The sequence below is a fragment of the Ictidomys tridecemlineatus genome, chromosome 3, assembly GCF_052094955.1.
Source record: "Ictidomys tridecemlineatus isolate mIctTri1 chromosome 3, mIctTri1.hap1, whole genome shotgun sequence".
Taxonomy (NCBI): domain Eukaryota; kingdom Metazoa; phylum Chordata; class Mammalia; order Rodentia; family Sciuridae; genus Ictidomys; species Ictidomys tridecemlineatus.
The window spans coordinates 35,936,395-35,949,606 of NC_135479.1; the positions used below are offsets into that span (position 1 = coordinate 35,936,395).

Below are 13,212 nucleotides of genomic sequence, written 5' to 3' on the forward strand. Positions count from 1 at the left end.
GAAACCAAAACTGCAAACATCTCCCCAAGGGATGTGGAGAATGACAAGAGGCTCTCAGTTTAGGTCCCTTTACATGAGATAATATGCAGGAAACATCCTGACCTGTATGTAAATATGAATGGTGCTGTTCTCCCCCTCCTACTTCCACATAGATCTCTATCTTCCCTAAAGCTTATCTGTCTTATGTGATGTGTAAACAGACTCATTAGTACCAAAATTCAGAAGACAAAAACTGGTCCTGCTCTATATTAAGCCAAGAACTCATTTCTGACCAAAGGCAGGAAAGAAAAGGGAACAGGCACTTGTTATTTAACAGGTACAGAGCGTAAGTTGGGGATGATTAAAAAGTTTAGGATATACTAAGGCTGGTTACACAATCTTGTGAATGTATTTAATGCTACTGAACTGCATACTTACAAATGGTAAATTGATAAATATTATGCAATATATATTTTACCATAATAAAATATAATATTTCTGAGCTTTTGAAATTTCTTTTCACAATAATCAAGGATATCCCCAAAGGAAGGGGGAAGCAGGTGGGTCATAACTTTCTCCAGAATGTTCTAGGATCTGGTTCTGGTTCTGGGCTTGCAGATCAGCCAACTGAGTTTTAAGAAGTCAGTCTACAATACTACATCACTATATTACTCTCCCAAGTGTCACTGTTTAGCTAAACCATCTTGGGAAATTCACTTACCCTCCATCCCAATTTATGTAAAACATGGATAACAATATAAGTTATCCCTTAGCAGTGCTGGTTGTGATGACTGTGCCCCATGCATGCTGGGTGAGTGTTCTACTTCTGAGCCACAACTCCAGCCCCACTCAGTGAATCTTAATTGTTGTTGTTCTTATTGTCACAGGGCTAGCAGCCAATCTGGGCCTGAGCCAAAAGATGTAGCAGAGTTGAAGCTTTTCCTAGAAGTGACACTTCTGAAACTTTTGAACTCTGAACTCTAGTTAGCGTATCATCTCCAGGCTGACTCATCAAGACTGCATTTTTGGCACTGCTTCCCGGTCAGGGCTTAACATACATCTTACAGTCAAGGAAGTGGAGATGGAGTGAAATCTGACACTATGTGAACCTCAAATACAGCAATGAAAGGGGTGTTAGGTCTCCCTCCCACTGGCTTCCACATGATATTATCCCCTTTTGAACACCCTGCTATTGTGTTTATAGTTATCACTTTGCCATTCTGCCCAGGACATTTTTCCTGACTTCTTGAGGTAATATCTGTTTCTTACTTATTTTTGTTAGCTCTGAGGTGGTTGACATAATTCCTTGCACTCAGAAACTCAGTAAAGATATGTAGGATTGACTTGTTTAACCTACACTCTCAATGTCTCACAGTATTTCCACTGATTTATTATCTTGGTCAAAAAATAAATCACCTTCACAGTTTAAAAAAGTACACAATTTATATGTATAGTCAAATCTCCCCCAAGAAAAGCACAAAAACACAAAATGTGGTAGTTCTCTAGCAAATAAGAATTTTTTCAAATTAAAATCAACCAAACAAAAATTAACCTAGTCTACATTTTACGAGGCAAGCCTGATCATACAGGGCTTTTTCCTAGCCAGGCAAGGGAAAATCACTGGGAAAATGATAAATACCTCTAACCACATGGCTGATGATCTATAAAAGGGGAACTTCCCTAGGTGTGTCAGCTCCTTCCTCCTTCTACTATTTCTGAATCTTGAGATGAATGAGATTTGTACCCATCAGAATACTCTCTCAGCCTCCAGATGTATATAGAGTCTGCCCTTAGCCTGGCCATGGATCTCTGCATTGGAGAGGACACTTTACCACTATAAGAGGTGGAGTGTTTTCTTTGGCCCTCCATGTACTATCCATAGTGGCTTTGCTCATTGGAGGTTTCTCATTTAATGGTGATATGGACTTCCTAATCACTAAGCAATTCCCATAGCACAGAGTAGAGCCTTTATAATAATGGTCTAATCTGCTAGAGCCACTGGCCCAGGGCTGTTGGTGGATAATAATAAAATGTATCACAAATTACCACAAAGAACAGCCTCTGGTACAGAATTTGTTCATTTTCTTCTAGTTTGTGCTAATTTCAGTATCTATCTTAGTCAGTATACAACATTAGAAAGTAATATGAATGAAGAACATGCCCAGAAAGAGGGACAGGGACAAGTACAATCCTACTTTCTAGGACCATCAGAACGGTACAATATCTACCTATGAAAGCAAAATCTACAACAGTAGCCCACCTTCGTAACTAACAGATTATTCTGTAATTTGGTAAGGAATAATAAAACATACCATATTTTTCCATTTGAATTGCAATTCAGAAGGAATCTTAGAGTAGCATAATCCCACAAAAGCCTAGGGTGATGGGCTGTCATCATACCCCCAGAATCTGCAGGATCTACTCCCTCCCCATGTCACGTGGTATCCAGTAATCAGTGTTGTCCCTCTAGCCCACAACCAAATTAGTCACCTTTCATTCCACCAGAGAAGCCTCTCCAGTTGGCAAAGACCATCAAGGGCAGCCCTTCGCGGTTGAAGTCCTTGATAGCCTGATAGGTCTTAAACGCAGAATCTGGGAACCAAACCTGGCCAGCTTGCTGAATTATCTATTGGGGAAGGTCAAAAAAGAAGATAAAATTAACAACACAGGGCTGGGGTTGTAGCTCAGTGGTAGAGCACTTGCCTGGAATGTGTGAGGCCCTGGGTTTGATCCTCAGCACCACATATAAATAAATAAACAAAAGATTCATTGACAACTTAAAAAAAATTAATAACACAGCTTAAAGGAGAACTTCTCCAAGGTGAACAAGATTTTATGTATTAAAAAATGAAAAGTCAAGCTGAATGAGGTGGCATATGCCTGTAATTCCAGGTATTTGGAAGGATGAGGCAACAAGATCACAAATTCGAGGCTAGCCTTGGCAATTGAGTGAAACCCTGTCTCAAAATAAAATAAAAAATGGGGATGCTGGGAATATACTCAGAGGTAGAACACATGTGCAAGGTCCTGGATTCAAACTCAGCAATGCAAAACAAACAAACCTGAAAATTCAATAAAACCAAATGAAAACTAGTTTATCAGGGCTGGGGATGTGGCTCAAGTGGTAGCGCGCTTGCCTGGCATGTGTGCGGCCCAGGTTCGATCCTCAGTACCACATATAAAACAAAGATGTTGTGTCCGCTGAAAACCAAAAAATAAATATTAAAAAAAAATTCTCTCTCTTAAAAAAAAAAAAAAAAAAGAAAGAAAACTAGTTTATCAAGATCATTTTTTTGGGGGATGGGGGTGTATTATAGATTGAACCCAGGGGTGTTCAACTACTGAGCCACATTCCCAGCCCTTTTTATTTTTTGAGACATGGTCTCGCTGAGTGGCTTAGGTCCTCAATAAGTTGCTGAGGCTGGCCTTTAAACTTGAGATCCTCTTGCCTCAGCTTCCCAAGTCGCTGGGATTATAGGCATGCACCATCTCTTCAGTCTCAACATCAACAGAGTAGTATTTACTTAAGTAAGAAGAGAAGAACTCCCACAATACAGGAGGGGAACTGATAGCAGTATACCCCCAAGACCACTTTTGAAGAGAAAAAGAAAGGATCCTGGACCTTTTAAATATTCTTCTTTTTGAGTGTTCCTTAGAAAAAAGGGGGAAACCTAACTTACTAATGAGAGAATACAGGCCTAGGAACCAACCCCCATTCATATTTCTGTTATTTATTTATTTTTTTAAGGCAGATCTGGTAATGGAACCCAGGGTCTCATGCATGCTACGTAAGTGCTCTACCACTGAGCCACATCCCCAGCGCTCATTCAATCTTCTTGAAGGCAACTTGAAATTGGCACCATGGCACATGCCTGTAATCACACTCAGGAAGTTGAGGCAAGAGGATCCTAATTTCAAGGCCTCAGCAACTCAACAAGATCCTATATCAAAATAAAAAATAATTAAAAAATGAACTGGGGATGCAGCTGAGTGGTTAAAAAAAAAGAGGGGTAGTGAGTGGGGGGGTTGTGGTGTCCATGCCGGGAGATAGGGCAGACTGCATTATCAGTTCTAATTGTAGCTCTTCCATGTGTGTGTTCAGAGAATCTACAACAGATGAGCTTCAGTGCTATCTCAGTTGCCTTTCTGTAACAGCATCTCTCCAACAAAATCAGAACATTTTCTGATTTCAGTAAGAACAATGTAAAGGCCTATTTCATTTGGGGGATAGAACTTGACTTGTTGTCTATCTAGAGTCATCTTAAAAGTGAACACATGAGGGCTGGGGATATGGCTCAGTTGGTAGAGTGCTTGCCTTGCATGTACAAGGTCCTGAGGTCGCTCCCCAGCTCTTAAAAAAAAAAAAAAAAGTGAACATATGAGTCAGGCATGGGAATGCACACCGATAATCCTGGCAATTTGGGAGGCTGAGGCAGGAGGATTGCAAGTTCAATGCTAGCCTCGGCAACTCAGTGAAGTCCTAAGCAACTCGGCAAGACCCTGACTCAAAAAACAAAAAGGGCTGGGGATGTGGGAGAATTATTAAGCACCCTTGGGTTCAGTCTCCAATACCAAAAAAAAAAAAAAAACACCAAAAAACAAAAAAGAAACACACACACACACACAAACACATGATGGTCTAAAATCATTCAAGGTTGCTGCTGCCCTTTCCCTTTAAAATTGTCCCTTGCATCCACAGGCACTGAAGGGAAACAAGATCTAAGCACAGGCACACAATGCACTCTAGGTGACCTACCTTGGCTTCAGAATCCAGGTTTGCAGGATCAGCTGGGATACTTAGTTCTACCGTTCGAGTTTCTACAGCAACTACTCCCACAGGTATTCCTCCTAGCCTAATAAAAAATAAGCCACATCAGAACCCAATGCATGTCAAAATTATAGCTAGTCGTTTATTTTCCAATCCCACATCATCACTGGGACTAAAACTAGAAGCAAATCAGACAGCAGGGGGGAATCTAACTTCTAGGGGCTAAATGTGAGAATATGGATTTAGTATTTATTCTGTAAATATGGTGGGAAACTATCCTTGGAATCACTCCTATTCTGGATAGCGCCAACAGGGCTGTAACAAGGGGATCTTCTATATTTAGACTCATTTCAGTGCACATACAAATCTACCAAATGAAGTTTCTCTATTCACTCTAGAGCATCTCTTGGTGAATATGGAGGGAAATAGTCTGGAAGGTAGTAGGAATCTGAAACTTTTGGTAACTTTTCATGAGTCCTGGTCCTGTGAAAATACAACTATAGTTTTCTTTTCTTTTTTTGGTGGTATTTGAACCCCAGGGCCTTGTACATGCTAGGCAACTACTCTATCCCTGAGCTACATCCGAAGCTCTTTTAATTTTTGTTTTGAGATGGGGCCTCACAAAATTGCCCAGATTCACCTTGAACTCATGATTCTCCTGCTTCAGCTCCCTGAGTAACTGGGATTACAGGTATGCACCACCATGGCTTGTAGAGCTGTAGTTTTTGTGGAATATGAATAATGTGGTGCAAGATTTGAAGGTACAGAGGTTTTGCCACTGGGTGTGTCAGTGGGGATTGTGTGTTGGTGTGTCATGAGAATGATGAAAAATATGTACAAAGAGTAGGGAAGTGGTTTAAATGGGCCCTTAAGTTTTTCTTTCACGGGAAAAGAACAATGGGACAGGGACAATTTCAGAAATCATTCAGAATCTACACTGGAGGCATATATTTAATCTCAAAGCTAAGTTAATTAAAAAACCTGTTCAGGTACTTAATGTTTTTACATTTATACTCCATGAGACGCTCTAAACTTAGTCTTCATAAAGACTTCCTAGGAAAATCAGAGAGCAGGAGAGGAGAGGGGCAGAGATGGGGGAAGGAAGAGAGATTGAGGGAAGGGAGAATACAGAAATGCAAAGACAGGGTGAGTCTTTACTCTGGAAAATGTGATTCAATCTTCACTCTCAGTTGCATTACTTGGGCCTAGGGCTGGGATGGGCTAGTCTCTTGTTCCCCACACCATCTCCATAACAAACTTTTCCATGAAGGATGGTTTTGGGTTGTTACATTGGCTACTGGAAATGGATTCTTGTCATCACAACAGGCCTAATGGGGGACTGAGTGGAGACCACCCACCCCCTTGTCACTTGCCCGCACTGAATCAGAATCAAAAGCCCTCTAGACAACCAGACAACGAGCAGGAGGTACACAGGAGGGCTTAGAAATATTTCTGCTCACAATGATTAACAATCCAACTGGAAACTTGTAATTGCAAAAGCCACCCTAAATCGGTAACTTATAACTTATATATTAGGGCCCATGTGACCTAATAAAGAACATCTTTATCCGAGTATTACAGTTATTTATTGAACTTGAAAACAGCTCAGAACAACTTCTGTTTTCTATTATACTTCATATAAATTTTATCAGGCTAGCACATGAAGATGCTACATCTTGTTTTATAGTGTGTCCCTGGACAAGGTGCCATGGAATAATAAAAGACAATTTACAGCCAATAGCACACGTATTCCAAACATACATACCAAAGATGAGTTTTGGCAGCACTTACAGTAACAATCCCAGAAGAATACATTTATATTTATTTCTTGAAATGCCATTGCTTTTGAAAGAAGGTAGCTGTACTTGTGTTTTATATACTTGTGAGTATGTGCATGTTTGGAGTAAGAAACCCAAAACTCATCAGATGGAAAGAAAGGAAGAAGTCAGAGCGAGTGTCAGAATAAACAATGGCAGAGTTAACCACAGCCAAGCTTGACTGATCTTGGTTGCAGAATGATTCCTGTTCTTCCAATCATAAGTGTAAAGCATTGTTCTCTTATTTCCCAAGGGAAAATCTTAAAGACCTTAACAAAGGCTTGGTTTTGTGAGGCTTACAATCTGTCATGTTTTCAATAGATAGGAAAACTGAAGCAGAACAGATAAGAGACAAATTCTCAAAAAAGTTGGCCCTAGTGTGACATGAGGACTCTTTGTAATGAGCTGATAGGTCCTGGGTAGTAGGACACAAACTCTCATGCATGCCCCACAACTGCCTCCCCAGTGGGAATTTTAATGGCACAAAAAATAATTCTCACTGGGACCCAGAAGCCTGGGGTGAGGTAAAAGACCTGAGATGCAAAAGGAAACAAGCAGCTAGTTTCTGTGAGTTTCCATCTGAGCTAACTCAGACCCGAATCCTATTCAGAGTCACAGTGGAAGACCCTGTCTGTGGGATTTGCCATCTGATGGCTCCCTGTCACTGGCAGCATGAGGCGTGCTGACCTGCTGTACTGAGCAAACCACAAAGCCTAGAATTATTTTCAAGGCTAGAATCTAAATCTCAACCCAATGTGGCATGTTTGAGAATCTTGAGCAGGTGCCACTTTTCACCAAGATAAGGAAAACTGATTGCCCCCGAGAGGAAGGTGAGCTCCAGATGCAGGTCCCTCGGGCAGCATGTCTCCGCAGTGCAGAACTAGATTAAGATCAGCCTTGGCAGGTGCTCGTTATACTGAGAGCTGCAGATTATTTCACACAGAGCTTGCTGTTGAGTGAAGCACTTCTTAGAGTGGGTATTAAAATTTAATAGAAACTTCAATTTCCCACTTACAAAACATGGGTATTCCGGCAACCTGTACCAGCTTATTTTACTCATTCCTGTTTCAGGTAAACTTTTTTATTGAGGGGGGAGGGGGTACAATTCAAATCTGATTGTAATCCAATATAGTACATGAGTCACTTAAGTAATCTTGATGCCATGATGGAACTTCTCTCAGTTTACATAAGAAGCAGATGAGTCTCTGATTCACTTGTCACCTGTTCCTAAAAGAAAGTAGTCTATGGGGGAGGGGAAGACATTGGTAGGCTCTGGCTATTGTAGTTGGGCATTACACCCCCAAAGAGTTTTCCTCGCAGCATTATTAAAAGGAAATATTGTCAGAATCAGCCTTTGTATTAAATGCATCACTGGAGTGACACTCTAAATGACTACTGGAAGCAAGTAACACCTTGGGCCTGGTTATAATCCAATATTCTTAGAAAGTTTTGATGAAGAGAACATTACTGATAAAAATCTATATGGCCATGGCCCTTTTGTTTCTTATTTTCAGATGGAAGAAAAGAGAGCTTCCAAAATAAAAGAGCTCTTACCTGGCTCTACCAACCACCACAGTCTGTGCCCACGGCTGCATAATCTCTGAGAAAGATCCATAGTCAAAAAATCCACTCAACCACTGACCTTTCTGGGCTACAGAAGGAAAAAAAAAGAATAAAGACAGTCAATCCATTGACAGTGTGCTGGAACTGATGAGTTTAAGGTGGGATCTGGGGGATTATTTGGGGGAGTTTGTTGTTGTTTCTAACCATATTATAATAGATGGAAGCATTAGGCAGCCAAATGTTCATCTGCCTTCAGACATCGTCTCCTATTTCATTTGCTAGTCTGCATAAAAAGAATCATTTATCAGCAAAAGCATCATTTATTGTTAAACGATGGGGTTCAGCTAGCACAGAGAGTTTGCATGCTTTTAAATAAATAACTTGGCTTTTTTCAAGATACCACAAGCATTTGTCAAAAGGCAGCCAAGTCATTAAAGATGTTTTAAAAAATGTCTATTTCTATTTTGAAACTCGTCTTACAATTTTGTTTGATTCCATTGATTTTCTTTTAATGGAAAGATGAAAGCAGTCAAATAAGTATTAATGATCAGATGAGGACCCAAATTTGAGGAAAAGAAAAGGGATTCAGTGTTTCTGCTAGAAAAGTAAGAGATCCAAAGTATAATTTTTCTACAAGAAAGGGTCATGACCACATACTCTTGACAGAGCAAAAACATAATGGTTCAGATGCATAATGCTTAATGCCATTAACCTCTCTTGCACAGAAAATTCCCTTCATTGGCAAGACATGTACTTTCAATATCCTAGTTTAAAAACTTTCGTTCCACAGGTATAAATGTTTGACCAAGGCCCTAGGAAAGCTTCTGCAAATAACTGTTTCCTAGTTTGCCCTCTCAGCTCATGGTTTCTCTGTGATTCTTCTAATTTGAACACAGCCCTCCACCCTGTAAAAACTCAAGTCCAAAACCAATTAAAAGTGAAGATTCGAGCAAGCTAACCTCTGCTGACTTAAACAGGATGGAGAGTGTTTTATCAAGACTAAACTTGTAATTACTGTGTTCTACATTCCTTGCCTCTATGGCCCCAGTGTAAAATGTGATCATCCATTTCAAAATTATCTCTCCATCGTGAGCCCAAAGCCGATCGTTTAGATTCTGGTCTCGTGTTGGGCGTCAGTTTGAAGAATATCATGGCACTATCTTCTCTAATAAATGACTTTAACTTTTCACCTAGAAGATATCTGCTTTAACTTATCACAGGGAATCATCTGCTTTCTTTAACGCTTCCACTAAATTAAAATCTGAAGTCACTCGATTTGGGAGCGAGTGTTAGCTACACAGAGACAGCAGGATGAATTACTGGGGAGTCGATGAAAAAATATTATACAAAAAAATAGAAAACTTAGTTTATCACAAATTTCATTTTATTCTCTGGTTCTCATTAATAATGACGGGGATAACCCCTATCTACACCCACACTTCTGTTCACACCATGAATGAGGGGAATGATGAAGGTTCTAACCAAATTTTAACTTTACATGCCCAGATCATTTTATAATTCTTTAATAATGATTAGGAAGTACAGAATTAATTTCAAGTGAAAAAATCTGCAGCTTCCCCTCCCTTCTTTGATATTGAGGATTGAACCCAGGGGTATTGTAGAACATTTTACCTCTCTATCCCTTTTCATTTTGAGATGGAATCTCATTAAATTACTGATGTTGTCATTGAACTTGAGATCTTCCTGTCACAGCCTTCACTGGAATTACAGGCATGTGCCACCATGCCTGGTTGAAAATGTTTACTTTTTTAAATAAACCTTCTTGCCTAATCATAGCAACAAAAAAGCTGACTAAAACACCTGAAAATGCTAATCTATTGTTCCTATTTTGACCCCCCAATATAATTTTCTGTCATTATTTATCTTTATTTTTAAACATGTTGCAGCTCTTTATATTTTTATTTTCCTGGTACTGGGGATTGAACTCAGGGGCACTTGACCACTGAGCCACATCCTCAGCCCTATTTTGCATTTTATTTAGAGACAGGGTTCTCACTGAATTGCTTAGTGCCTCTCTGTTTCTGAGGCTGGCTTTGAACTCACGATCCTCCTGCCTCAGCCTCCAGAGCCGCTGGGATTACAGGCATGCGCCACTGCACCAGGCTTAAACTTTATTTTAATCACTATAAAAATAAAATAAAAAACCCTCTTGCCTTATATGTTGATTAGGGTAGAGTGAACTCTCGGTTATTGTAGTTGGGCTTCACAGTCCCCACCATGCAGATGAGACAGTCAGACATAGAACTTAGAAGCTGTTAAGATGGTTCCCTAGATTTCTCAGGAGAACTGTTCTGATTTTCAGGAGAAAAGAGGCTCACCTCATTTCCATAAAAGTCCTGAATTTTAAGGCTGATAGGTGGGCTAGGCACATACTTCTTATCATAATCATGTATAAAAAGTAAGAGGCAAGGAGAAAACTACTATAGTGATTTTTCTGCCAGTGTAAGAAATTTTTTATTAAGATTAATAAGAAAAGGCATTGAAATCAACATTAACTTGTTGATTTTTCTAGAATATCTACAGTCAGGTGTAAAATGAAGCCTGAGCTCTAAAGTAATAGCTGTGTGGCCGTACACAGATCATTCAACTTCTCTGAGATTGTAAAATGGTGAACTTTCATTCTCATTCTCTCTCAAATAATGTATATATGAATTTTTTTCCAGCTGATCCGGCTTTAGTGTGTACTCTTTCTCCTTCCTTCCTTCCTCTTTTCTTTTTTGCAGTACTGGGGACTGAACCAAGGGGTGCTCTACTACTGAGCTACATCCCCAGCCCTTACTTGTTTCTGACATGAGGTCACTAAATTGCTGAGGCTGGCCTCAGACTTGCAATTCTTTGGCCTCAGCCTCTCTAGTAGCAGGGATTACAGGTGTGTGCTACTGCACCTGGCTTGGCTGCTTTCTTAGTCACATGCTTTTATGTAGGAATTGTGATTGAAAGACGATTAAAAGTTTGAGAGCCAGGGCACCACAGAGTCTTCAAACATATACATACTTGGGTGAGGACGACCTGCTAACATCCATCGAGGATCATATGGAGCCTTTGTGGGAACAAACTCAATGATTCTATCTATAGGATCCTTGGAGTTCAGGAGAGGAACTGAACTGTGCACGTTCTAAAGGGAGATTGGGAGAGAAAGAGCACAGCCATCAGTGAAAAACCGTCTTATCCAACTCAGCAACAGCTACAGACAAAAGATAGCAGGTTCCACATTCAGAAATTAGATGCATTGGTCCCAATCACCAGCCAGAAGCATCCTAGTTATGTGCCAGGCACAGAGGAACATGCACAGGTCTTAATCTCATTTAGAAGTCTGGCACAAAGTGGTGCATTTTGACTCTTGATTTCAGTGTGTCCACGCTTTCTGGGAAGCTCTCCAGAGAAAGAATGACTATTACAAAAGGAGAAAACCCAACAATGAGTAGGAAACCTTAATATGCTGGAATCTGAGTCTAGAAAGGACATGAAGGCATTCTTGGCTGGAAAATACCAGAAACAGGCCTAATGAAATCCAGAGACATTTTAAAGGTAGAAGGGAAAAGATGTGTTTGAGAAAAAGAAATCAAGAGCTCTCAGAGAAATATTTCATAATAAAAAATTCCTCTGCCTTAAAGATGAGACTTCAAACATAGAGACAGTGAGCCATGTTAGAAATGTCAGGTTCTGCTGGAAGGAAGGACTCACCTTGGGCATGTATGACAGCCAGTGCAGGACAGTGAAAACTCCTTCAAAGTCATCACAAACGGTACAGTGGGTTACCCCGTTGTTGTGCATGATCTGGATGCCCCCAAGCTGGTTATTGGAGGTGTAAACTTCCCGTCCAAGGACCTGGAGAAATGAGCAAGAGAAAGGACATTTGTCTCTAAAAAAGTAAAGACATAGTTTATTTCATAATTCTTACTGAAATAGGTTCTTTTCATCACAAGACAGAGATCCCAGACTCTGTGGGTTGTTCTGAGTGACTACCAGGATCTTCTTCCTAAAAAGAAAACTCAGAAAACAAAAGAGTTTTAAACAATCACATATACGGTTGCAATTTAAAATCCAGCAAGCTTTTCTCTCTACTAGCGACCATAGACAGGTAGAAGGCAAAAGATGTCTTTAAGAAAAAGAAATAGCATTCTTGGAGTCTGACTTGAAACTGCAGTGATGGGTAGGCTGGGACCCTGAGGCACAGGCCATCCTGTCATGTGTAGGTCTGGCAGAGTTGTTATGCACATAAACAAAAAAGACAGCATGCCTGTCTTTTGACAAGCCGCAGTTAAAGAAACCCTGTGGGGGTCTGGGTTCCTCATTTGTTTCCTAAAGGATTACCTTTTTCTTCACATTTGATTTTGGTTTTTTCTTTTTCTTCTTTCCCTAGTGCTGAATATTGAACCCAGGAACCTTGTGCATGCTAGGCAAGTGCTCTATCAACAAACTATATCCCCAGTTCCCTTGTGTTTGATTTTAAAAGCAGGTTCCCATTCAAAAGCCCTAAAGGGGGCAAAAATCCTGAAGCAACCAATGATACAGACACAAACCCCTGAGTCTCAAATCCTCTTTGTGTGCTGGGTGCAGGACTATGATTTATTCCCAAGCCTGCTTCTCCTCTGCCTTTCCCTTCCAAGGCTGTAGGAAATTCTGGGCCTCATTCTCTGTCTCTCTGGAGGAGTTTAACCCTTGTCAGGTCAAAGGGCACCTGCAATTGCAAACCACAAAGTTTCCTTTAAAGAAGAAAAAGGGGAAAAGAATTCTTGGACTTAGAAATTGTAGGGTTCTTTTCTCCTTGAAGATCGGTTAATAATTTCTTTCAGGGAGGGAGGTTTTCTGACCCAGCAGACGGAAGCCGGGCGGCCTGATCACTGACTACTGCAAACTGCTCAGTGTATAGTAATTGCCAGTCATCTAGGGTAGCCCTGGAGAGCGCTAAACAGTTGTGGAGCACTTACTGTATTTTCCCTTTTCTTTTCCCTTTCTCCTCCTCCTTTAAAAAATAACGACAACACAAAATTTCTTCCTTACTAACTTTTATTCATTTTCAGTCTCTGGGGAGAACCTAATAAATTGAGGGCTGGCAAATTG

The 13,212-nt window shown here is 40.4% G+C and overlaps 1 protein-coding gene across 9 annotated transcripts in view; it reads right to left on the reverse strand.

The window, feature by feature from the left end:
- Positions 1-13,212, reverse strand: part of Acaca (acetyl-CoA carboxylase alpha) — a 288,856-nt gene that overhangs the window by 57,285 nt on the left and 218,359 nt on the right. For all 9 annotated transcript variants that reach the window (XM_078042389.1, XM_078042384.1, XM_078042383.1 and 6 more), the window contains 5 exons: positions 11,833-11,976; positions 11,143-11,263; positions 8,119-8,215; positions 4,736-4,832; positions 2,470-2,605 (listed from right to left, as the gene is read on the reverse strand). In XM_078042389.1, the coding sequence (XP_077898515.1) occupies positions 2,470-2,605; positions 4,736-4,832; positions 8,119-8,215; positions 11,143-11,263; positions 11,833-11,976 (595 nt within the window). The remainder of the gene's footprint in view (positions 1-2,469; positions 2,606-4,735; positions 4,833-8,118; positions 8,216-11,142; positions 11,264-11,832; positions 11,977-13,212) is intronic.